General features: G+C 39.5%; 2 protein-coding genes across 2 annotated transcripts; one reads left to right on the plus strand and one right to left on the minus strand.

The window, feature by feature from the left end:
• Positions 1-521: 521 nt before the first annotated feature.
• On the minus strand, positions 522-5197 carry gid8b (GID complex subunit 8 homolog b (S. cerevisiae)). The gene is made up of 5 exons (XM_061258070.1): positions 5098-5197; positions 4260-4387; positions 3934-4130; positions 3531-3728; positions 522-1109 (listed from the first exon to the last, which is right to left on the minus strand). The coding sequence occupies exons 2-5, from the start codon at positions 4375-4377 to the stop codon at positions 936-938; spliced, it is 687 nt and encodes a 228-aa protein (XP_061114054.1). The 5' UTR covers positions 4378-4387; positions 5098-5197; the 3' UTR covers positions 522-935.
• Positions 5198-6415: 1218 nt separating this feature from the next.
• LOC133139260 (dnaJ homolog subfamily C member 5-like) lies at positions 6416-26029 on the plus strand. The gene is made up of 5 exons (XM_061258682.1): positions 6416-6571; positions 17540-17671; positions 18412-18625; positions 19362-19533; positions 21359-26029. The coding sequence occupies exons 2-5, from the start codon at positions 17562-17564 to the stop codon at positions 21460-21462; spliced, it is 600 nt and encodes a 199-aa protein (XP_061114666.1). The 5' UTR covers positions 6416-6571; positions 17540-17561; the 3' UTR covers positions 21463-26029.
• Positions 26030-27040: the final 1011 nt, after the last annotated feature.

The raw sequence follows: 27040 nt of genomic DNA on the forward strand, positions 1-27040 counted from the left end.
AAAACAACTTGTGTATTCAGTGGACCTCATCCCAATTAAAACTATCAGGACAGTTCTAACAAAGTAAACTTTAAATAATCTCCACACAATTGTTTTGTCAAAAGTATTCTTTATTTCATACTGTAACTGTACATCTGCCAGAAAAAAACCTTCATTTTAGTAGCTGTTTGTTTTTACATTCTCAGCGATCACATTGTCTATACACTTTATATTTGAAGTTAATAAATGGCTGTAGAAAACAATTTAAAAACGAATATTGCAAAGCAACTTATGTGAACATTCACAGCTGACATAAGCAGTTCCACTGTACCCTTGTTAACAAATATTACAAAAAGATTAATTTTGCATGCTTTTGTTCAGCAAAAAGCGAAATTGATTATGTAGGTCAAAGTTGAACAAATGGCATAATTGTGCCCCCTACCCCACCATGGTTTTGTGACCAATGTGAGAGACTAAAGCTACTGCCATTCACATCACATGACACATTGATCCTAGAGGCAGAATAATGAAAGCATAAGTAATGTAGTATCCCTTACCACAGGGTATAATTTAGTGTTTTTGCATATCTTCATCCTTATCCAATTCCAGCTGACATGAATTTGGTGGCTAAATTACACTGCAAAACAATTATAATACAAAAAGTGAAGTTACTATTAATTGATCTATAAATATAATAAACAGTTGCTTAGTAGTAAAACATACATATCTGAAATATCATATTCCATATCAAGGTTTACATTTTGGAACATCTACATGTCTTCACTTAAAATGCAACCATATGCCTACAATTTTACACAACAAAGGAATTAAAATCTCTCTTAAGCAACAAAACATATGTACTGTATATATATATGGTTCAGTCCCTGACTGATTATAAATAGGAAGTAATGTGTCCTTATGGTTGTCCCCACAGCGCACTTGTACCAGTCTTCAGTTCATTTTGGATCCTCAATTGTTCCCTTGCTGAGGTCAGTCATTTTGGGGTACTTGACTTTCTTCTGGTCAAGTTCATTTTGAGCCCACAGTAATAGTTTAAGCAGTTTTGCAAGTTTCGGTGTAGACTCTCGGTTTTCATAATCTAGCACAGCCTGGTTCACCTCACTCCACACCTAGGGGAAAGAAGATGAATAAAGTATATCCATAATAATACTACTGCATATCAGTCTGGGGAAATATCCTAAGCATTATATATTTTTAAAGAGCCAAACAATTTGTGGTAGTTTATACTGGTCATGACATGTCACACTTAACATAAAGAAAAAATAAATTGCACATTAAGTGGTAGACATGTAGTACATTTTAAGACTTTAAGTCTCAATAAAAAATAAATGTCATTTTAATTAGACATTCACAAGGTTATAAATTTCAGTGGTGATCTAACTTCCAGCAAAATTTATGGATATTTCTTTCTTTTCTTAACCCCAATGGTGCCAAATAGCACCTGAGCACTTTATTAGGACCTACTTATTCATGCGATTATCTAAGCTAATTGTTTGGCAGCAAAGTAATGCATAAAATCATGCCAATATGGGTCAGGAGCTTCCGTTAATGTGATTTAAGTGACGTTGAACATGGAATGATTGTTGGTGCCAGAGAGGGTTGTTTGAGTATCTCAGAAACTACTGATCTCCTGGGATTTTCACGCACAACAGTCTCTAGATTTAGCAGAGAGTGGTGCGAAAAACAAAAAACATCCAGTGAGCAGCAGTTCTGCGGGCATAAACGCACTGTTAATGAGAGAGGTCAGAGGAGAATGGCCTGACTGGTCGAAGCTGACAGGAAGGTGACAGTAACGTAAATAACCACACATTACAACAGTCGTATGCAGAAGAGCATCTCTGAACACACAACATGTCAAACCTCTTACGTGGATAGGCTACAGCAGCAGAAGACCAATAAGTCTAAAAAAATCATTTTAATAAATACGTAATAAAGTGCTCAGAGTGTATTTTTAAAATGCCACAAGGCAATGTGGGCCAGAATCAAAGAAATTGACTAAAAACAAGGCAGTTGAAAACTCTTCAAAATCACATTTGAACAAGGTGCTTAAATAATTTATTACATGGTCACCCATTTATAACAGTATAAACATAAATGTGTTCAGTGTAAGCGGTGTCAGGCTATTTGCTAAGCAATACATAATGCCCATTACTTATATGCTGATTCCCTGTGCAGTCATGCATTCATATAAAAATATGAAAATATTACAAAAATGATCATGTTAAATAGATTTTTAGGCTTTTTTTTATTTTTATCCCTGCTGGATAACAGATTTTTTGTAGTGAATGCATCATTGAGAATACAACAACAGTGTCATTTTCCAGATCATTTAAATTTTTAAATTTTTATTAAAAAGTTCAATTTTTATAAAATAAATATTAGTACATGTTTTATTCCCTGAGCACAACATACTTGTTCAGGTCTCACCTTGAATATTTACAAGTTATTGGGTGGTAATAATAGCAAAAAAAGAAATATTTTTGAAAAGTCATCTCTGTAAACCTGTATTATATTTGTGACTAAAGTCATCATATGATTCTAAATTAAAAAATATATAAATTACATTTGCTGCAAATATATATGGATATTTTTAGAAATAACTAAATATCATTCTAATAATATAAAACTGCTTTTATTTGCATTTTTAACCTTTTTTTTTTCCTAAACTGGAAACCCTTATCTGTCACTGACCTGCATATTTTATCAATTAAGTACTGTTAAAACATATAATTGTACATAGACTGATCAGTCACAACATTAAAGCCACCTGCTTAAACCATTTTTTTCATGATTAAAATATATGATATGTGTACTTAAGTATTCATAACTGAATAGCATTCAAAAGTTACCTTTTTAAATAAAAATTGACATCTTGTAAGCTAATTGGGAGGGGGGGGGGGGGGGAGTGCATTGTTTTGTTATTTAAATATCTTGGTAGATACTGGTGTTCATGATCACCTCTATCTTAACAGGTGCTCCAGATTTGTTTTTGTTTTTTTCAGATTTAAGATCTATTCCCACATAAGTTTCACCACATGCAGTACCATGTCATTTCAATGGAGGGAAGAAGGGTGAAACTGATGTAGGATTAGACGCCATGCATTTTTAAATATGGTGGGTAGTCTATTTAAAACTGTTTTAAAATTCTACAGGCTCTGGAGCATCTGTTAAGATAGACATCATCGTGAACACCATTTGTACTAAGATACTTAAATAACAAAACAATACACCCCCCCCCTCCCAGTGAGCTTACAAGATTTCCATTTTTATTTTTAAAAAGAACCTTTTGAATGCAATTCACAAATGATTATCCCCTTATACGAGTACACATATCATATAATTAAATATTTAGTGTTTATCGACAAGTTTATACAGTTTAAAGCATTTCTAATTCTAGAAAAAACTGGTTTGAGCAGGTGGTTTTAATGTTGTGGCTGATCGGTGTATATTTCTGTATTAACTGCACAGTATTGGCCTTGACCAATCAGCCACTACCCGCAGCCCTGACTTCCATGGCTGTTTTCATTCACCTTCTGTCTCTGCATCATGTTGAGCAGGTCTCCGAAGGGCGATTCTTCAGGGTTGTCGAAGGCCAGCAGTGCCAGCGTGCGCTCCATCTCGGTCAGGCATTCTCGGCTTTCCTCCCCCTGCTCAGCCAGCTGTGTCTGTGCAAACTCTAGAGCCGCTTCCGTCTCCCGCAGTCGGATCAGCTCGATTAGGTGCTGCTGCTGCACGGTGGAAGGGAGGACAGGGGGGAGGATACAGGCCAGTGAGAAATAAAGAAAGAAAATGAGAAAAACAGCAACTTTGGAAGGCAATGGAGGTATAGAAAGAAAGATTTACAAAAGGTCAAATTAAAGGGGACTTTACACTTCATGATTAAGGTGTAGTATTTTTATTTTTCATTAATGAGGCAGAGCCACCAGCTTTTACCTGCAGATGGAAGTAAAGATAGCGATTTGTATCCAGCAGTTCTGGGTGAAGGCTGTTGATTAGGGCAATAGCCTCCTGAATCTGCCCTTTAAGAATCATCTCCCGGATCTTTATTCTCTCGTCCAGCGAGTCAAGGTCCACACTGGGCTCAATTCCCGATTCCATTCTGAATTTTTCTGCAGCTTCTTTAAAACCTTCTGAAAATGTAAAACACATACAGCAACCTTGAGGCTTCTCAGCATAGACAGCTCAGTAAAACATACATTATTATTAATTTAAAACGGAGAAGCTCATTTGTAATAGTGTAAAGTGTTTAGTAACATTACCTGTCACCAGATAATTCATGATGAGTCGGTTCATGTCAGCTCTCTGTATGTGCACATTATTGAGCTTGTCCATCCACTCATCTTTCGTGATGTCCTCCGGCTTTTCAGCATAACTCATAATGAATAGTCTGTGAAGAAAAGCGATAAGACATTGGTCGTGCTTTTGTAATAACGTTAGCCGTTATCGAACATCGACCAGCTGACAAACTCTAGCACAAACTTGGCTAGCTAGCTTGTTATCAAGCATTGAGTGAAGACAAGATGGCTAATATATCAGCCAATGAAATAATGTACACCGTCATAGACCGCCTATCTAGTTAACATTCACCAGTTTGCTGGCTTCACGCAACTTGGCTAGATCGCCCTTGGTTTACTATGCCTGAACCTTGCTGGATAGTTAAGAGTTTTGACTACCTAGCATGGTCCAGGTAAAAATGAATTAGACTAAATGCCGGTTTAACGTTAGCTAGCTTGCTAGGTTCCTGGGTGGTTAGCTGCTAACAATACTTCACTTAATGATTCGTTACATGTAGCTAAATACCACTTGACGGTGTACGTAATTCAGTTACATACATTACATATTGTTATGGGGCGTTTCATATTATCAACCAAAACATTGCAACCTGATCATTCAACATGAACTAATTTGACTGATTAATGCAGGCTGATGCTACATTTGCTAGCTAGCAACCAATGACAACAACGATAGCACGCCTGCTAGTTATGCCGGGATACATTAGACGACATCAACTCGATTTGAAATATCAGCGTGTTAAGCATACGTAAATATTTCTCTTAAATAAGGTTTTCGATCAGCCATACAATTAAAAAGAGATACCTGAAAAATACTTGGCTTTCTTCTACAGCATCTATCAGTACAGGGCCGCACTAGGGAAAATCTCGCGAGAGATCTTTTCAGAACCGAACGACATTTCACCAGAGTTTCAATATGATTGGCTAAGAATCATTTGACCGATGCTTTTATGTTTCTTTCATGTGCATTAGTATGATTGTAATAATATATGAGCCACAGAACTGTATGTGATATCAACGCATGTTCAGATCGATTTAAAGGGATAGTTTAACATTTATTGTTTTATGCATTTACTGTATATTCATTACATTTCTGTGTCATGATTTTGACTGGCGGAGACAGTTTTAGGAAAATTACTGGATTACTTACTGGATTTATAGTAGCTATAATTGTGTTACTATTTAATAAATTTAATAAATAATAATCATAATACAAATCTGTTCATTTGTACAGTCTCTGTAAACATAACGTACAACCTGATTTGGAGTTTTCCAAAGTGTATTTACAAACCCCTGACTGCCTTATGCATGATGCTGTAAAGCCAGCAGGTTTGCAAACAACATCTGCAAATATCTTAAAATACCTTCATCACCTACATTGAAACTTACTTTATTCTGCAAAGGGCCTAAAACAGGAACACAGAATTTACTTTTAGCAAGAAAATTACCCAAAGCACAAGGACAGAGCTACACTGCAGTTTTTCAGCCATATTTAGTCCTCGGGTCTTTGTGATTAGGCACTCACTGCTCCTATCTGTGAATAATCCATGCAAATGAAAAAACACGAGCACCAGTTGACAGTTATATCTGGATAGGTAAAGAGTTGATACACTGAATTAACAGTGTAAGAGTAGGGTTTCCAGGGTTTTTGTTTTATTGGTGACATGGGAATGACTTTAACATTTGTTTTATAATGTTAAAGATGGTTTTACAAATTGTAGAACCATGTTTACTAAATTATACCAAAATATAGATTTACCTGTTTGAGAAAATAATTTATTAGTGGATTTAAACAAAACACATTATTGTTTGTGCCATTTGTTCTCATTGTCGGTATCAAACATGATATCAGTTTGAACAATTGTTTTGTCTCATCATTCTTGTATTGATTATTGTTCCTTTAACCTAAAGTAGCTCTGGGTGAATTGAGTGAGGCTGCAATGGTCACTTGAAAATGCGATTAGTTTATCGATACAAATGTGTAATAGACGTCCACAGACGCTCCTTTACAGATTAAGGGGTGTTATTTCTTATCCCATCTGTCCATGTCTGGTGTATGCTTTCGTCACTCGGGCTTTCCCCGTTCCTCCCACTTTCTCATTTCGGGGTGCGCGCACGTCAATTCGCGACCAACGAGAGAGAGCGCTGATGCGGCTGCTTGTGTTTGTAGCTTGGTACGTGTGTGCGCGTTTCTTGGGATGCGATCGTAATCAGGTACAGTTGACTAAACTGAATTGAAAACCCATCGAGTCACACTACCTGCAGAACTCGACAAACCGGTAAGACACCCGCTGCTGCAAATAAACAGAAATGTTCAATATTTTCTCCCTGCCATACAAATAGGTATTTCCCTGTCCTTGGATTACTGCTGACTCTATGCTGGCCGTGCCTGGAGCTAGCTAGGCTAACCAATATGGATGCTGTATGTGCTTTTGATGCAGTACAGAGATTAGGCGCTTAAATCCAAGCCTGACAAGCGGATTTTAAATAACCCAATGTAAAATGACATCCAGTGCCCAATATTCCGTTTTTTGGCCTGATTCTCCTCGTTCTTCTCAGATCTATTTTATCTTGTTTTAGTGTGGGACGCATTCTCCCACCGAGCTAGTAAGCTAACCTCAATGGTTTAAAATGAAACCTCATTGATGCCGGTGTAATAGCATATATTGTCTCGTTCGCGTTGCATTCACCAAGCTAACGTTAGTCAATTATATGTTTTCGCAAATATAATTTTAGATGTTGATTTTCCATGTCCAGTGCACATATTCCCAGCCAGCAAATGTGTGCCGTGATTTAGCTTGCTAGTTAATTCTATCCCTTAGTATGATCTTTATTTCACGATTTTCGAATTTTTAGGCTTTTAGTATGCGTGCTATTACGTTACCTGATCCTGGGCTTAGGCCGTGCATTTCTGTATTTTACCCATAAAAACGGGTTACGCTTTCTTCGGTGAAGATTTTGGTGCCTGTAACTATGTTATATGTAGTAATGGAGCTATATGTTTGCATCTTGTTTCGCCGTTGCTTTTTGCAAGTAGAACGCATTGCTAAGTAACCATCCCTGATTATTCTCTTGATACTCTTTAGCACGGTGCAGCTTCACAAAAGTGAACAGGTGAAAGTGTCGAGATAGAGGCCATCTCATGCATACGCTTCTAACCTAATGTAGCTGATCAACTCAATGTTCATTTATATTTGTTCATTAGGTGATATTATTTTGTTCACATTTCGGTCTTGACTAGGTGGGCTGTTTCGGGGCGTAGGCCTAACCAACCTAATGACTTTAACTACGAACTGGTAGCTGGAGTTTATATTATTTACTTTACAAACATAAAATAGCATTTACAATCCAACAAACGCCTATACCCTGCTGGCCAGATAGTGAACTGAATTCCCCATTGTGTGCTCCCACACATACAACATTATTGATAAATAATTACCTATTCAGATAAATTGTCCTGCTGTTATAAGTTAGTAGCCCACAGAAAAAGCTGTATAAAATTGTGAGACTTAAAAAGGGTGGTCACCATCAGAATGCAGACTTAAACATTTGATTTGTGCTTCTAAAGTTTCAGTGCCAATTTCTTCTTTAATAAATCAACTAATTGACATTTATTTTGGGCTGGTTATGATAAATTGAAGCAAGCCCTCTAGTGTGAGATTTGGAGTTGGAAGAAAATACACTGGGAGACAGTTAAGGGTGAGTCAACGAGTTGGAGAAGAGGTTGTGCTAAGCCATGATGTCACCATGACATCATATCATGTGGTCCAATCTTGACTAGCTCTGACAACTCATATTCATATTGTCAATCTCAAAGCATTTTATTAGCCTTGTGAAATCTGTCCAGGGTCAGAGCAAAGTCCATCTTTCTCCTGCACCTGATTTTTCATTGTTATTCTACCTATTAGAAGTTCTGTCAGGCACTATACCCTGGGGCCTCTTGCCTCACTGCCTATGCTTTGTGTATTTTGCCAGTCTGTAAATTTTAGCCTTTCTTAATTCAGGGGAATATTATTGTCAGCCGTTTCATCCCACTCTAGTGTTGATTATGTTAGTGTTGGATTCCTTGAAGGCTTGAAAGCTTCAAGGAAATGCTCCTTTTTGGATTTTGGATGCACAAAACTGGTTGCCACTATTTTGATTTCCGTTAGAGCAGGTGGGATCGTTGGTCATTGTGAATGGTGTTGATAATGCTTTGATAATGTCCAGTGATGCTTTGATAATGTCCAGTTTCTTGTTTTAATTTTCAATGTACTGTTAAATAGGTCTGAAAAGCATGCCCTGTCAGCTCTCAGAGCTTTTATCGGTAGTCTATGGTTATACATATCTAATTGGAGAATGACTAGTTTAATGCATTTCTTCCATGAAATAAGTTCAAATTCAGTCCAGAGTTTTGGCTGGACATGCAAAGAACACAGATAGATGGTTTCTACCTGGCTTTTAGAAAATGCTTCATCCTAACTGGAGTATTGCTGTAACACTGAGCTATTGATTGAGTCTTACATCTTAGTCATGTAACAAGATGTAACTGTCAAATTCAACCAGTTAACATAAGAGAACATTCATGTAAGGGTGTATGCACATCAGTGATACTATACTTTCTTGAATATCCCGCATGTGCCATTGAAGGTAAGGTGAAAATTGATTTGTCTGCCATTAGCTAATTAATTGGAGTGCTGTGGTTAAATGTTCATCTCCTGCCAGTGTTTTAAGAGCCCACCACAGACTTTGATAAACTTTGATTAGTAATTTGCTATTAGTCTGCCACTAGTGACGTTCCAAGTAAGGGTTTGGATGACATACTAAATCATACTAATGGTTTCAAAGGATGACACACAATTGCCTCTATGTTGGGAATAACTAATAAATAGATAGAAATACAGGTAACTTGAGACAAATTCACAGATTGATGTGTGGTACTGTGGACTGAGCAGCCTATGAAGTGCTTGAAACAGAGAAATGAGGGATCTCTGCCTTTTCGTGTCTTCCATGTTGTAGTCAGTCGTTTAACATGTATTACGAGCATGCAAATGAGACCGACTGTCTGGGTTATTTCCTTTTGTTCCGTGGTCAGGTTGTGTATGTGACATGAATTTATATGTATTGTCATTCTTAATGGCAGCACATGTTTGCTTTTGTTTTGGATTGGTCTGCGCCACTCAAAGGCAGTGAGCAGGTGTGTTTGCCTATGAGGTTGTAGCTTTGTGATCACATTATACGATATTGATTCTTAGTGAGGAATACCTCTCTGTAAACTGATAGGATAGCAGGGAACACATGCGGTCATGTTCAGACATTGTTTCCTGTTATGCATTTTCTGACATTTTATAAAGAAAACAGCCATGGCACAGTGGGAGGAAGTCTTTAAATATATTTTTAAAGTTCTAAGCTTTCTGCCAGTTAACGTTGAACAGAGAATGAGAAAATGTGGTTTCCACTCTGGCCTAAATTAATTTTTTATATGATGTAACCTTCTGTTGACAGTTTGGCCTGATGACCCAAGTTATCATGATTCTCTAACAACAACATTTCTCTGTAACATTTCACTTTTTGTAAAATAAATGCAAATCTGAAATGTGCACTCTTACACACACACACACACTCTGATGCAGAAAACAAAATAATAAACCTAACACAAAATATGAAATCTAAGACCAAATTTATATATTAAAAATCTCGGGTGCCTAAGACTTTTGCACAGTACTGTATCTGTGAAGTCACTATGACACCTATTATAAGATGCCTCTGTTTTTAACTTTGGCTAATACAAAAAGCTGTGAGCATTTGAGACTATATTTATCTCAGCAGTTGTTTTTTTTCCTTCACTTTTTTCCGCTAATTGCATCTTTTGAATTTCAATTATCGCTCTGCCACCTGCTCTTGCACTCCAGGAACATTGTAACAGAGACAGGCTCACTTCTTCAGTGCACTTGTCTATGAGCCAATGACCGTTTTCCACTGTAACCTCTACACCAGTGGTCTCAAATTCACTGCCACTGAGAGCTGCGTAAATGCTGCCTTAAATGGTTCAAATGAATCAAGTCGTGCATATGTATTTAACTGCATTAAAGCGCAGAATATAAGCAAAATTTTTTTAATCAAGATCTGGAGGCTGGAATAAAAACCAGCCTACCCACAACTATAGTGTAGCACTTTCAGAGCGGAGTCAATTTCAGTCACATCTCTCACTGATTATTGGTGGCCTGTAGCCAGCAGGAGTGTCATTGTCATGGTAACTCTGGTGGCCTTAAATCCAGCAAAGCTCTGCTTCCATGGGCTTTCCACTTTTTTGCAGCCTGTATGATTGACAGTGAGTTCCTTTAAAGAAATTGCCCACTAATTAAAATATTCAGCCTGGAAGACGCTCGTTCACTCACTCCCTTAATTTTCGTAGAAATTTTCGTACCAATCTCTGTCATGAGTCATTAGTTGAAGAGCGATGAACAGGAAAATGGTGATAAAGATCTCATGCGATGAGGCACCCTTTTCCTCAGCCCCCACTCCCAGTCCCTCTGGCACCCACACTTTCCAGCTCAAGCCAACAAGCCATACTAAGGGTTTTGTTTTGAAAATGTATGCTATGGTTGATCGTAATACCGTTGAAGTTGAAGTATACCCATGGCATGTTTCAAATAATGCAGGTAGTTGGAATATGAATTAACAATTTGAATTAATGCTTTCCAGCCTGTATTTTATTATTTAATGCACATTTTTATTTCTATTTTACTTGAGATTTTTGAGAAATCTCTTTTTCATAATTCTCTAGGTCCTTCTCAAATGTTTCTGGTTTGGGGAGGTGCTTTCCATAATTACGGCTTGCCTGTGGAGTACTCAGGGAGACCTGTATAGACCTGTACCTGAAAACTTAAAATAAATAAGTTGGCCTACTTAAAGAAAGAAAAAGTGATGCTCTGTTAACACCATTTAGAATGTTCTTGTATAGTAAAGCTATATCAGCAGGCGGTATGGAGAACAGAGATGGCTATGTGTGTGCATGTATGCAGGGAAGCACAGTGTTGGGCTGTTTGTGATGCGTTTCTGTGAATTACATTTCTGGGACAATCCTTTTTGAACCTACATTTTCCCCTCTCAAACCGTCTCCTCAAGGAAAGATGCCCGCCCACAATAGCAATGATTTGTTTGCTTATTTTCTCCACTGCTGCATCAGATGGCACATGCTTGCCTTGCCTACTGAATATTTGTGACAGTAAAATTATAGCCAAATGACCGTAAAATTATGGCCCATCAGAAAGGGGCGTTGAAGGTGTATTGTCCAGTTCCTTTTTTTAGTTTAATTACTTTCTTCTTTGATTGATATGACTGAAAGTGTACTGGAAGTGTATCATCAAAGATGTGCTGTGATAGACGATGCAGGTGATTAATCTGGTGAAAAGGGGGGTGGACTGGGGAGTGGGGCTGTGGGGGTTCAGGATGCACACTCTGCAGGTGGTCACTTGTCAAAACATGAAAAGCATTTGAAAAAGAAAAGTGAAATTTGGTGTGATAGTGGCCTGGTTCGGCACTCCATCCTTCTTACCCAAACAGCTCTTATTCATAAGGGCATGCATATGCGTAATATTTCCGCCAAACCACATTAAATGAACCATATTTATACCCTACATCTGCACCTGCACGGAATGAAGAGAATAACATGGTTTGTCTCTTCTGCTCTCTGCACAGAAAAGGACACTCAGCATCCTACAGCAGCAGTAGGCCTGTTTCCCAGCTGAGATGTTTTTCCGACCTCCCTAAGCCTGCAGCTGTCCCGCATAATGCGTAGGAAATTACCACCAAAATGAAGGCATTGTACTGTAGGATCTGAGATAAACTGCCTGAATGTTGGGTTCACTGAATTCTGTGCTGTGGTCAGATAAAAAATGCAGCTGCAATGACAGTCTAATAGAATCATGTTATTGCCTCGTATTTTGTGACTTAAAATAGAGAACAGTGGTTGAATTTAATTGTCTAATTATTTCTCACCAAACAGCAGGTAATGGCCTGACCCAATTAAATTATTTGGTGATGTCATTGTGCTATTTTTGCTGTGTGAATGTGATAAAGTTTTGGAGTCCTTCTTCTTCTTGTCCTGGCTTGTACTATGCAGTCATTGTAATTCTGATGCTTTCTAGGAATTAATCTGAAGAGATTGCAGGGAGGCTGTTGGCAAACATTTTGTTTCTCATTTGATTCTAATCTGGCATATGGATGACAAATCAGGTGATTAGGCAAAAATGTTTTTAAAAAATTGGATACTCCTTGAGTCTGAATCTATTCGGTCCCAAAATGCACTTTTCCCTGGAAGCACTGATACCTGACATTGAAAAGCTGGCAGCTCATCAGAATCATCTGTAAGCACTTAAAATGTCCCTAAGTGTCTGGGCCAATCAAAAACATAGGCTAGGCTACACTTAAACTTAAATAATATGAGAGAGATTCCGAAAGTGAGCTTTCACAACAGTCTATAGGATGGGAAACATTGCAATTGTGGACGAAACGTGTGGGACAAGCCAGTTCTGCTGTTTTTATTAGAAAAAAATGTTTCTGGTGCCGACGAGCTGTAGAACAGTTGTGGCAGGTGGGGCCTGGATTTTGCCGAATGGGTGGACAGGAAGGTGAGCTGAGCTCTCACGCACTGCTGAAGGAAACCCTGCTGTCACTGACATTCACTGTTGCCAGGGAGACACTCATCATTGAAAAGAAACAGTAGTTGAAAAGTTTGCTTCCAGGCACAGAATCCCCCAGTGTCCTTAAGAGACTGCTGGAGGCTGGAGAAGAGCATGATAGTACCCAAGACAGACAGCCTGAACCTGCCATTCACGCGCAGCCTGCCAGCTACAGTGGAAACACACTTATGTGCAGATTATTCAGCCAGGGTGCAGTGAACTTCTTCAGCCTTTTGAAACTTTTCTGTTCCCCTCCTGACTTGACCAAACCATGCCTGTGTAGTGAAATGGGAGCCAAGATCCAATGCCTGTGTGAGTCATTTGCTCGGCACAGCAGCCAGAGTGACATGGTTGTGTGTTGAAGGCTGGCTAGTGTTGCAGGCTGCCAGCTCTCCTGTGCCTGGAAACAGTGCTGCCATGTCCAACTGCCTCAGTTTTCCTTGTGTCACATGGAGGTTTCTACATGGCTGGGACTATGGGGAAACTCCTCCAGGAACAGGATGGGCCAAAATTCATTCATTCTCAGAAAACCTTTCCGGTGATTCTACAAAATACATTTATCTTGACCTAAGTTACATATAAACTCTAGCCTCATTTGCCAGTCTCATGGAATGGTCTGGGCCTGACCAAGTTTGTGCAACAGAGATGTATGTGTGGCTAACTTTCTGGGCTGTGCTATGCGAAGTTGTCAATTGCTTTAAATGGCAAATACTGATCTCCTCTTTTGGGATTACATTTGGAGGAATTTCAGCCCCACTCAACCTTAAAATAAGGCTGGCTGTGGCTCAGTAGAACCAGCTGGATTGCGGGAAGCCAGTCTCATAAGCATTCTTTGATGTATGAGCATCTGGTACTACATTTTCTTCAGAAACTATCCTTTTATAAGATACAATATTCTCTAAAATGTTTAAACCACCAATTTCAATTTGTTGCCTGTCAGGTTAGCAAGGCCAAAAAGTTGAGAAATGTATGGGAAATAATTGAAGCAATTTGTTCAGTTGGCAGCCAAAGGGTTCTATCTAGCTTTGATGCGGTTTGGCAGCTAGGTAGCTTTATTCGGTGCTTGATGACTAGCAAGTTAATTGGTAAAATACGAAATGATAGCTACCCAACCAGTTACCTGTGTGTGTGAAACATGGCTTTAATTGGCAGGTTCAGCCCTTTACGAAGTTAATCGATCACTAGTGATATCTCTGCTGGTCAGGGTGAAATAAGAAAGTAAAAATAGTTTAGCATTTACCATAAGTGTAAAATATTTTGCATGTCGCTAACAGAATTTGAAGAAGCACACTTGCTACATTCACATGCAAATGAAACCAGAGGAAACTGGTGCATGGCACAGTCTGTGGTGGACAGGGTATTTCTGAGGCTTGAATGGAAACCTTGGTACCAAGCTGTTTCATTGCTCTAAAATGTTCATTTCCTCAATATTTTGGCATTCATCTGTGTATAGTGCCAACATGTAATGTAGTTAGACGAGTTAGATTCCTCATTTCCTTCAATTACAGTTTCCCTGTATATAACTGCAAATAGTCAGAATTTTTCAAAATTTGCCAGCCCTTATGTCACAGAGTGTTAAAGAAGCTGGCTCATACAGATGAACTGCAGGCCAGATGGCTCAAACCTAACTGGCTATTTTTAATGACTGAGACCAGTGTAGGCCGGATGTAGTTGAATGGTAATGCAGTATCAGTATGAATCTCTATATCTAAAAATGACTCATTTAAAAGCATCTGTAAAATGCAAAATGTTGCTGTGGTGTACAAAATGTCGCATAAATACTTTGTAAATGATGTATTCTGGAGGTAGGTTTAGTTGTACTGTTGATTCTACAGGACTCCATTCATTATAAAGCTGATAAACGGTTATCAGCTGAAAAATGTTCCAGGAAAACTGCACCTTTTTCTGGGCCTGCCTTGCCTTGCAACACAACAATCCAGGCCATCTGGCTGGGATTTAGAAGGCCCGCCCCATTCACACAAACATACGCTGCTAATGGCGCTCATGGAGACGCAAGCGCTCCCGCAGCTGATTCCTCCGGTCGTGTCAGAGAACATAGGCCGCTGTCAGAAGAAAACACTCCCCTCCTCTCCCTCTTTCCCCTTCTGTCTCCCTCCCCCCGCCCCTCGGCGCCCTACAGTACTGTGTGTGGGTAGAGGAAATGAAGGCGGGATTTTCTGTCTCCTGGAGCCGCATGCGCACGGTATTATGAAAAATGACTGTGGCACAATCTGATTGTGTATTCTGCTGGGTAAATGTTTTTCGTTTTTTTGCTTTTTTAAAAATATGAAGGCAGGAATTACAGTGTGAATAGAGACAAGGAGAGGGACGGGGGTGCAGACGATTTAGCCGGTCCATATGGTGCTGCAGAGGGGGTGGGGCGGAGGGGGTGCCCAGGGCCAGGGCTGCATTGCAGAGCTGTGTTTCTCAGGAAACTCCGTCAGTAATCAGGCTTAATGAGAGGCTGGATCAGCTCCAGTCTGGTGATGACAGGGAGGAAATCTCTAAATCTCAGGCCCGTAGCAGCAGCCCTATCTGAACAGAAATCTGGCCCAAATCACTGAACACTCTCATTAATAGTCTGTTTTTCACTTGCGATGTAAATCTGATCTTTCATTATCAACAGACATTAACAGTTGGGACATGCCTAATCTTAAGGTTACATATGTGATCAGATGCAAATGAAAATGATCAGATAGCCCTACAAATGTTTTGGTTCGAGTCAGATGTAAAATGTAGCCTAGGCCTAGCGTAATCTTAACCCATATTTTATGCAAAACTGTTTGTGCGGGTAGTATGAATATAGGTCAAATTAATAAGCCCAAAACTGCTCGTGACATGTTGGGTTGTGTTTGTTTTGCAGCCTTGTAGCCTTAACAAACTGTTATTTCAGGCACATGTTCTGCCTAAAATATTTTGCAGATATTTGAAATGACTGAAATATCTAGGCTATATGCACCATAGGTCTGAACTATATCAGTAATTTAGACTAGGAGTATTGGAACCCATTAAAAAAAAAAAACACAAAACACTGTATAGCTGGTTTAAATGGTAAATTTAAGAATACACATTTGTTTTAATGAAAAATACCCCCACATATTCACTGCTGGCATTGCCAGTCTACACTGACAGGCCACATATTCCCACCTCTTCCCCTTCCTATTCACAACACACCAGAATTTATAGGAGGCTACAGTTACGTACATTCTATCCGAAGCTGAATGCTTTGAATTCTCATGATAATGGAGTCTGCTCTGTGTGGGGTATCTGAGTGAGGGTTGCATATGCCCACAGCCAAGCCAGTATGCCAATTTAGGTGACCGCATATAAGCATTTATATTACGGCTACGTTAAACATTTAAAGACTCACAACAGAAAAACAAATGTTTATTGCAAAATCACGGAAGTCTATTGAAAATTAACTTTTCAATAGATTGTACAAGTTTGTTGCTGTACTTCATGGTAATACTAATTACATTGAATGTAATTGTTCTGTGTGTTTATAAGGAAGCCATCTCAATTGTCCACTCTTTTGTCCATTCAGCCAGGCCTCAGGCAGAGGGTATATCCCTTTGTTGTCGTAGAGGCTACACCAAACAATTTGTGCCATTCTGATTAGCCATGCTACACAGAGCAATATGTCCCCCTACAATTAGCCTACCTGGGCTACACAATGCAACCTGTCTCTGTATGATTGCTCAAGCTACACTGGGTGACTTATAGAGCACTGTTTGAGACCAGCCTTCTCCGGAAAACATTATTGGGCCACTCTTGCAGTGGCTGCTGGTGGCCCCAGCACAGAAGTAAATACGTGGGAGTGGCTAATCTAATAATGTTCTCTGGCGTGCACTGCAGTCAGATTAGAGGCCGGAAGAGTGTCACTCACGCTGACCTGATATGAGGCAGGGAAACAACAGGCTTACAATTCCATTTTACCTGCCATAAATTTATTTTTAGTTTTGTTGCCATTGTTACCTGGCTGTAACAAAATGCTGAAAGGATATGTTGCTTTATGTTGCTTTGTGACATTATTTCAGTTTTATTGCATGTTTTTCATTGGCCTGCAAGATTTATAATGACTGGTATAGGGCCATTTACTTATGGTAAATGCTAAACTATTTTTACTTTCTTATTTCACCCTGACCAAGTTTGTGGTTTCAAGAAAATACACTTTTAATTATTACATAGCACATTTATCTTTCTGCCATTTATTCATATAAACAAAAAAAGGGAGGTGATATTCGCATATCTCGTAATGCAGTGTGTATGTCTGGGTCATCTCCATCTCTTATCTTTATTTCAGACTTTAATATAATTTTAATTTTAATTTGAGTCATGCAGCAGTGCTGCGTCAGAATGATATAAGATCTCTCTGATTCCCTGCTACTTTGAAGGTTGCTGTGTGCGTGTGTTACCCGTACATTATGTCACTTTGTCTCTGTCACTGTACCATCTCTTATAGGTTTCTGTTGACCGTTTCCTCACTTACAGGTGATCATCTAGGGCAGATAACTTAACCTCATTTCAAAAGTGGCATTTCTAGATCCCACAATCAGATAGCATCATTTCTGTGCTTTTCTACAGACTGCCGAGTACGTGAGTCACTATGTCAGAACACCAGAGGCAGCGCTCGCTCTCCACATCCGGAGAGACACTTTATCATGTGCTTGGCGTCGATAAGAATGCCACAACAGATGACATCAAGAAGTCATACAGGTGAGTCTGCCAGATGAGCCGCACCCAGCACTGCCCTACCAAAGCCTTATGCACTGAGAGATGGAAGAGGGAGAGACCGAGAATTTGGGGGACAGAGAGATTCATGTGCTGACGGGTACTTCACTTGTTCTTTGCCATTTGTTACACTTACACACTGCCTGTTGCGCTGGTCACAAATGTAGACCAGTAAAATATACCAGTAAATGTGTATTATTTATGCATTTGTTACAAAAAACTTGCCCTTTCATTTGGGCTCTATGACACCATGAAGAGGATTAATTGAATATGTAAAGAAATGCAGAATGCTCTTTCAGTGGCTATCATATTTTCAATGTTGAAAATCTTATATTGAACCATTATTTAATCGGAAGATAAAACCTCTATTTTGAGAGACCCAACGAGAAAGTCGCCAGGGAAATGGATTGCATTTCAGCTTGTACATGAGGAAATATTCCTTGTGGTGATTTTCTTGGAGAAGTGCTTCTGTGCATTTGTCAATTTTCCTGGAATACACTAGAGGGTGACAGTGAGTTGTGTTGCATTTCAATGTTTCTGCATAAGGTCCTTGTATTCAGGAAAGAAGCATGGCGCTCTGCTATTTGGCGGTATTAGAGCATGAGGTTGACCGTCTTGGTCCTTGGCGTCCGTAATATAGTATTTGTTCTTCTACGTTTCATTTTGTTTTTAATGATCCCTTTTCGCTACCCCTTCCCTCCCTCCTCCCCGCCCCACCTTTTCAGGAAACTGGCACTGAAGTTCCACCCTGACAAGAACCCCGACAACCCAGAGGCAGCGGACAAGTTCAAGGAGATCAACAACGCCCACGCCATCCTCAATGACCCCACTAAGCGCAACATCTATGACAAGTATGGCTCTCTGGGCCTGTACGTGGCAGAGCAGTTTGGCGAGGAGAACGTCAACACCTACTTTGTCCTCTCCAGCTGGTGGGCCAAGGTAAGGGCAGCCTCTCTATGGCCTCTCTGAGGGGCATACAGGGTTACGGGTGTCCTTCCTGCTGTGCTGCTGAACTAGCAGTACTCAAGACCTCACTGGCTTAGACATCAGTGTCACTGTTATGGTTCCATTCTGCATGCTCACATAAAGAACGACCAACAAACAAAAATCTGTAAAGCACCTTCCCCACAGCAATGCTGCTATCAGTGCTTTTCAGACTGTTCCAAACAATGTAATGAAACACTGAGATTTCTAAGATTGAACCAGAAAATATATCGATAATAATTGACTGTGCTATTGAGATCATGACCCTTTTATAGTGAAATGCAAGCTTACATCCTGCTTTAATGGTGGTTGCTTGAGGCGGCTGTCTGAGATATCCTTGGGCTCATGTGAAAATACAAGGCTTGTTCACAAGGCAGTGTGGGAAATGGGCCAATCATTGTGCCGCATTAGCATTGATACGAGAGCGTGCGTGTATCATGTCCGGTTTCTCACTCCGTACCCCGACTCTACCCTTTCTTTCTCCTTTAAAATGTCTCTTTAAAATTCAGATTCAGATTCATATATGCTTTATGGGCATGACCACACATTACCGTAGTGTTGCCAAGACGTATGCATTTGATTTCAGCGTTTGCATCAACCTCTCAATATCTCTCTTTCCCTCTCTCTCTCTCTTTCTCTCTTCCTTCCTTCCTTCCTTCTTTCCTTCCTTCCTCGCTCTCCCTTGTTGCAGGCGTTGTTCGTGTTCTGCGGCCTGGCTACAGGCTGTTATTTCTGCTGCTGTCTGTGCTGTTGCTGTAACTGCTGCTGTGGGAAGTGTAAACCGCGGCCGCCCATGGACCAGGAGCCGGAGTTCTACGTGTCCCCGGAGGACCTGGAGGCCCAGCTCCAGTCTGACGAGAGAGGTGAGACCCACACGCCGTGCAGAGCAACACGATCACACACGGCCCCCTGGCCCTGCTGGCAGACCATTCTGCACCCCCAGCCTTTACTCATAAAATATCCTCCATGTCCACACTGAACACCAAGCATGAGTTTGAGGCCTGGGGCCTGTATCACAAAGCAGTAAAGTGACCCATTTGGCGCAAATTCTGAAAACTGCTAAAAAGTTGCTTTGCCTTTCAGTTCCCCGCATTTTACTGATAAAAATAGTTTCTTTACTGTCATAAAACTTTATTTTGAATTATAAATGCATATAGCCTAATGCAGTGGTTCTTAACCTGGGTTTGATCGAACCCCAGGGGTTTGTTGATACAGTCTCAGGGGTTCGGCAGGGGTCAAGGCACACACAGACACTAGTCTCTAGACTAGACTGTAGACTCTAGACTCAGTCTCAACGAACCCCCGAGGTTCGATCAAACCGAGGTTAAGAACCACTGGCCTAATGTATTTGGATATGTTAGATTTTAGAATTTCCCAAATCCTTGCAATTCTTAATTCATTTTACACATCAAAATGGCATTTGAAATTATCAGTGAAAAGAACCATGTTCCATTAATTGTTTTGAAAAGGATAGGCAATGTAATTAATATGACAATGTTAAAAATGATAGAAATGTACCATAGCATACTATTACAATTATACAATTGGTTCTGCCTGTTTCGTTAAGGTATGACTGTTAAGGAGTGCCTTCAGTCTGTTCTGGTGTCAGCAGGGGGCAGTGTGCAGCTGGGGAGCTGCAGTTTAGTCCTTACACAGCCCATGGCTGTCACACATTACATATGGACCAGATGAGCAGCCTGTTCAGATTTGTTTTTGAGGAGTGAAGAGTGGTTTGACCCTGTGAGGGGCGAAACTATCTCCACTAGACTGCGTATAGAAGCATTCCCATTATTTCTTTGCAGACCTCATTTTCTGTCTGTACTGTCCAGCTCGACACTGGTTTTGTATGATCTGTAGGGCTGTTGGAATGAATTTCACTATTCAAATATAATTAAAATGTCAAATTTAGTTTGGTTCAAATGGAAAAATGACCCTTCTAATGTGTGAACTAACAGTGGTATGTTTCCATGTATGTACTGTCTGCCTGCTGAACCCTTCTTTTTCCTTGCTCCATAATTCAAGCTCATTGGGCCACATGCAAGAACCACTTGTACGAACAGATTTATTCTTAAATCACTTAAATTTCTTAAAACGAGTGATTTCAGAGAACTTCCTTTGTTCTTGTAAATCCCACTGGCCATCTGTTTTGACTGAACGTGGCACATTGTATGAGCCCTTGTACGAAAAAAGTAAAATAAATTTATGATAAGAATACAAAAATGTTTTTGCATGAGGCCCATTCATTGATAAGTCAGTATATCTGTTTGTAATTGGGCTAACCAGCACTAAAGTAGCAGCACCATGGCATAAAACTCGAACTGATGGTCAATGCGAAGATGGACACCGTAGTTTGCAGAATTTGCAAAGTGGAACTTGGATATAATCCTCTGCATTCAGTGGAGTTCAGAGAAAGAAGCTGGCTGGAATTGACTGCTCTAGTGTTTTTTGGATTATATCCTTCTTTGTTTTTGTTGTTTTTATTTGTTTGTTTTGTGTATGTGCAAGCATGCATTTGTGTAGGCTTGTGAATGTGTGAATGTGCCTATGTAGTTACTGATGTCCCTGTTGTGTTTGTGCCTGTATGTTTGTGTGTCGGTGTATAACTGACTTCCCTGTGTGTTTCTATGTAAAACTTGCATGTGTGCACGTGTGAACCTGACCTCCCTGTGTCTACGTTTGTCCCCACAGAGACAGGAGAGCCCATCATGATGCAGCCCTCCTCGGCCACAGAGACCACCCAGCTGACGGCCGACAGCCACGCCAGCTACCGGACCGACACAGGCTTCAACTAGACCCCCTCTTCCTGCTCCCCTCACTTTCCAACACCGGGAAGAGTAAAAGAACAGAGGAATTGGGGGAAAAACGAAACCGTCATTTCAACACTGGAGAAGGAGAGGGCCAAGCAAGTGAGGAAGGAGAGATATGATGTTCGGAATACAAGCTGAGCTTTCACAGACATCTCCTTCTGCCCTGAAAGCAGCAGACATCAGCATTTTTGTTTAGGAAATGGGAAACAAGTGTTTGTTTCTTGGCCTTTTACCTCCACTCCTCCCCGCCCCCTCATCTCCCCTGCAAACCACTCCCACACTCCTATGCATAGTCCTGTAGCATGTAGTGTTCAATCGGTTTAGGCTGGGGTTTCTTTTTCATATTAACGTGTCTTAGTTGTGTGTTTGACTTTATATGTACATAAGTGCAAAATATATGTTCATATCTCACAAGTAGGTGTGTATGGATGTGTGTACGGACATGTATACATACATACAGATATGTATATTTACAATATGTATGTGTATTTAATTTGTGTGTGTATATTTGTATGTACACCCTTGTGAGTGTTTTGAATGGGCCACTGTCAGTCATTTTTTCTTCTTCTTAGAAATGCACTGGTCATGAGAATCCCTGGAGCTGCATGTGCTCATGTTCGGACACCCTAGAACACCCACACCAGGTGTCGTCTGCCAAGTCTCCTCCCCTCCCACTGATGATGGAGGTGGTGGTGATGATGATGATGATGATGATGATGATGGTGGTGATAAGGGAACCCGCAGCATCTTTATCCTCTCTGCATGTTCCCCTCATTGTCTAGCCTGCCTCTCCATGAGCTTTGTACCATGAAAATGGCAAGTCCTTCAGTAGCGAAAATCACCAAATCCATAAATTCTGTACATCATACCTACAGCTAATTAAGTCTTATGTCTTAGTTTTATTAATTCCTTTTCCCCATATGGAAGTATATCCCTACATGTCTAAATGACAAGTCATTGAATGCTTGGCTTACCTTGGTCACGTCATATGCTTCTTAAGCTTCTTTAGATGTTCCTCTTGTTTAGGCAGCTGGTTATATTGGAAATAATAGTGGTCATAAGCTGTAATTTATCACTGCAGAACTGGTTTAAATAAAAGTTCTCCTGGCTTATAGAAGCAAGTACTATTTGTTTCAGTATCTCCCCATTTTGGTTTAATTGCCTCTATGGAAAATATTCAGTATTAATTTGACGTTTTCTCATTTCCATGAATCCATGAGTTTGGTCTGTAGTGGTAAAACATGCAGCAATTGGTTGTTGGTTATTAACTACCTGTTTGGGAGAACATTTGTCAGTATCTTCAAAGCTGTGTTGCTTCAGTTCAAACCATCCTCTAACTTTTAACAGCAGGAATTTAGTTTTTGTTTTTGATTGAGAGTTTTTTCTGAAGTTGGTGACACCGTGTCATGCTCATTGATATGATGTTTACCACTGCTGTAGGTTCTCAAACCTGACCTGGATTCTGCAGTACCATATGTTTTGAGGTCAAAGGGTTTCAGTTTCATGATGAGAGCCTACTAGAATTTCCTGTCATATACCTCCTGGTACACATGGGGACAGGGACAGGGGTGGTGAATGTCTATATCATGGAAGACAAACCTACTTGACACTATCTCTATGTGGAAAATTATTTTAAGCCAGCTTCAATTGTCCTTCATTCTAGCAATGCAAAAAATTATATATTGCTTATGTCACTATCCCCCACTTTAGTGGTTCTTTGTGTGGTTTAACCAAATTTAGTGATAGTGCCATAGCAACTGACTGTAAAGGTATAGCTTTGTTCCGTTTTGGCTTTTGTAGTTGTTTGCTACAAACAAGAGGCTTTGTGATAGGAAAGCACATTGCATCTCGAATGGCAATGAGGAGGTTTGCTCACCAGGTATGGTAGATTTAAATTAATTGGAAAGCTTCATGGCATGTTGTTGTGTGTCTTTGCCTTGACTGCAGCGAGCCCCTCCTTTGCCAGCTTCTGATGTGAGAATCGGTAACTCGACCACTACTGATATTCTGTTCCCCAGGTGAAGCATTGGTTAGTGATGAGCAGATCCTGGAATGTGCATGTGTCTAAATCCTGTCTGTGATCAATCTGAGCCAGTCATCATGCGTCTTTGTGGGACTGATATGTAGCTTCCCTATTTAGATATTACCTAATCTGAACTCAGATTTGCATCAGACTTTTTTCCTGCGATCAGGTAATTTATAATAATTTAATGGTTTGTAGCTGGTAATGGATCAAATAGGTTTGCCATGAAAATGTCTGCACTGCCAGCCTACATGGGACAGTTCAGTAACAGACAAATTTGAAATCTGGTCTCTTAATTTTCCCCTTCCAGACTTTCTTTCATTTCTCCAATGGCCATTTCAGTTAGGGATTGATGTTTTGTAATATTACTTTTTACCAGATTATTCATTTAGAGCAATAAATATGTAATATTATTTGTGTGTATTTATTATTTGCCATGTCTTGGAGCTGTAACTTCAATTATTGTTGGTAATATTGCTCTTTTTATGAGTGTGAAAATAGGGAATCTACACACCGGTATTTTTACAGTTGGAATTTAGTTGTAAAGCTATTTCAAGGTACTGTAAAGCTGTTGTTTTGCACTGCTTTGTGTTATATTAATTTTTTGTGATCCTTTTTAGAATGATTCTGGTTATTACAGGTTCTCGTTCAGCTGGCTGTGGGAAGCAGCAGCTATCCTCAGACCATGCGGTGTCTGCGTGTGCCCCCACCTGCCCCTCTATATCAACATTAATATGGAAAGTAGACACGGTTCTTTGTGTTCCTTCCTGTTCTGTTTCTCTCCTTGCTCCTCTCAGTTTTGTCCTCCTAGCACAGATTCCAGTGGAAGTCTTTCCCCCTTTGTGTCAGCTTACCATTAGAATATGGATAGGACTAACAACAAGCTTTAAGAAAAGCTGGTAAATTCCTTCCACAAAACAAATGATTGACTTTGATTTGTTCACCTTTGATGAAGTGGTACTGGTGTTCCAGAATGATTTTGTTTAATGCATTTCCTCTGTCCTCTTGAGAACAGAACTGCTTATGAAATTCAGACCGATCCTCCTCGTATGGTGCTGATAGTGCATGTTTCATATCACGTTTAAGCATTCTATAACTTGAGATAAGTATATCACAACATCATCTATATTCTTGAGCACCGGGGTCTTTTTAATAGTTTTTGATGAAAATAATACTCTTGCTATGACACTTCATATACACTATACTATCTTCACATTATGCAATCATTGCTGGTTTGTGTGTTGGTGGAAGGGTGTGCAATGTCAGTCTTGTACTGTGATCTGAATATTTGACTTAAACTGTTTACAGTGCATAATGAATGATTGAGAATATTGTCCTTTAATCCAGCCTTCATTTTAGTATTTCATCCAAAGGAGGGATCAATGTTTATGTCTTTTGCGTTTTCGTTCAATTTGAGTTTGTGTTTGCAAATTCAATGTTCACAAGCTGATACAATGTTAACTGCCCCGTAGCTGGTCAAAGATGAGGGGATTGAAAAGGCCTGTTTGTGAATGAAACTGAAAATCATACCAGTATTAAATTGAAACAAATGATATTCGATGTGTTTAATTGGGTATCATTACAAAGGCTTGTGCGTTTTATCAGCATCAGATCACATGATGCAGGTTTGTAAGAAGGGGTCGTTCTTTACTTATGAAAGGACTGTTAAAACACATGTACATTAGAATGGCATTCACACTAAATGGAATGCGATGACGGTAAGGTAGTCCTTTTATCTTTGCTTGTGAGAGCATTATTTCTTGTGAAATGAAAATCATGTAGTGGTTTTCTTTTGGCAAATTTTACATTACATTACATTACGTGGCATTTAGCAGACGCTCTTATCCAGAGCGACGTACAACAAAGTGCGAATCAAACACAAAAATCAAAGTAATGAACATTCTGTTATACAATTTCCTGCTTTGTTCTACGTTCTTAAACCAAAAAAAAATGGAAAATGCAACATTTTTATTGCTATTAATTCTGACTCCATACCCCCACTAACGCCCCTGTGCCCGGCCTTTCCTCTCCTTCCCTTGATCTGATTGGTCTGTTACTTATCTGTGCTCATTTGAAGTGAAACACCTGTCTCAAACACTCGCTGTGGCTTCTTTGAGATGTTGGAAAAAATGCAATGTTTGATTGAATGCAAAATGTATTTGGCAAATTGTATTGGATTACAGATCAAGACATGTTCTTTTAGAATCTTTAAATAAATATAAAAAAAGATTATATAGTGCAAATATAGTGATATGGTAATATGATGCATTCTTTTATTTATTTTATTTTTGTTATGTTTTTAATAAATAATGGTAGTTTAAATGGTATGTAATTGGATGTTGCCATTAAAAGGTCTGTTTCACAGAACTTAATGGTTAAGGTCTCCTTCACATACAGTACCCGTAAATATGAGTATAGTGTTTGTTTTATGTTTTAGCATGGTTAGTTGCTGTGTCCAAAATAAACATGAGTAATTTATCTGATTTGCTGTTGTAAAATAAATAAATGTTTCTGAAGCTTAAAACCCTTTCCAGGTGCATTTGTGTGTTATTTATTTTTTATTTTATCCACTTTTTTATTTTCTCCAATTATAATTCAATCATTCATTTATTATAGATTTTTGCATTAACAAGTCTGAAATGCACTCATTAGAGTGGTAAGAAAATAACTACTTATAACTAACTAAGAAGATCTTTTTTAAAGTAAAGTAAAACCTGTACATGCAGCATTTCTCATTTCAAGCCTGTACTAGGGTCTATATGATGGTCAAACCTTTACCTATCTAATGATAGTAAAAATAATAATAATTTAATTTGTCAATGCTCAAATGGTGGAAGCTCACCTCAACCATCTAAGGGGTATTTCTCATTCAGGGTCCTGTCTGTAGGGCCCATTCGTTCAGATGCCTGGGCTACTCCTCTCCTTCAGGGTCATGTCATTTTGTAGGGCCCATTCATTCAGACACCGGGCCTCCTGTGGTGTAGTCTGATATGAAGGAAGAGACTTGATGACAAGGCTTCTTGATATGCAGAATACATCAGTTGAACAGAACCTGTGTTGTCAAAGAATGTGTTCCTAGAGCTCAGCATGAATGAGTATCATCACCTAACAAAAATGCAGCATCTGTGTTACATGATTAACTCTATGAAATACCTTGTTCATATATGCCAATAACACCTGGATTACTGTGCTGTCTCATTAGTACAATGCAGTCAGCCAGAACTGGCATGCGTTGGCTCCAGTAATTGTGATAATCCCTATTAACACTGTAATATCCTTCACAGATGTAGGAGTCACATGCAGCCACTTAATTCCCTGCTGTAGTCTGCCAACTGGGCTGCATAGCCATTGCTGTAGAGAGATAAACATCTTGCATAGCTGGTATAGACAGACCACAGGTGCCCTATTAACCAAAGGAGTCTCAATTGGGCAACAAGGAGAAAATACCCTGCCAAAGAGAGCCTGTCTCTATGTGATGATGGGGCTGATTATGTATGTGCTGACATAACATTACACAGCCAGGGCTTAATTTTATTTAGG

This window comes from Conger conger, chromosome 10, assembly GCF_963514075.1.
Source record: "Conger conger chromosome 10, fConCon1.1, whole genome shotgun sequence".
NCBI lineage: Eukaryota > Metazoa > Chordata > Actinopteri > Anguilliformes > Congridae > Conger > Conger conger.

Excerpts from the sequence above, each read along its gene's own strand:
- gid8b (XM_061258070.1), bottom strand. The coding sequence starts at position 4,377 with ATGAGTTATGCTGAAAAGCCGGAGGACATCACGAAAGATGAGTGGATG. Across the intron at positions 4,131-4,259 it reads CATGAATTATCTGGTGACAG|AAGGTTTTAAAGAAGCTGCA; the intron begins GTAATGTTACTA and ends TTACATTTTCAG. Across the intron at positions 1,110-3,530 it reads ACATGATGCAGAGACAGAAG|GTGTGGAGTGAGGTGAACCA; the intron begins GTGAATGAAAAC and ends TCTTTCCCCTAG.
- LOC133139260 (XM_061258682.1), top strand. The coding sequence starts at position 17,562 with ATGTCAGAACACCAGAGGCAGCGCTCGCTCTCCACATCCGGAGAGACA. Across the intron at positions 17,672-18,411 it reads GACATCAAGAAGTCATACAG|GAAACTGGCACTGAAGTTCC; the intron begins GTGAGTCTGCCA and ends CCACCTTTTCAG. Across the intron at positions 18,626-19,361 it reads TCTCCAGCTGGTGGGCCAAG|GCGTTGTTCGTGTTCTGCGG; the intron begins GTAAGGGCAGCC and ends CCCTTGTTGCAG.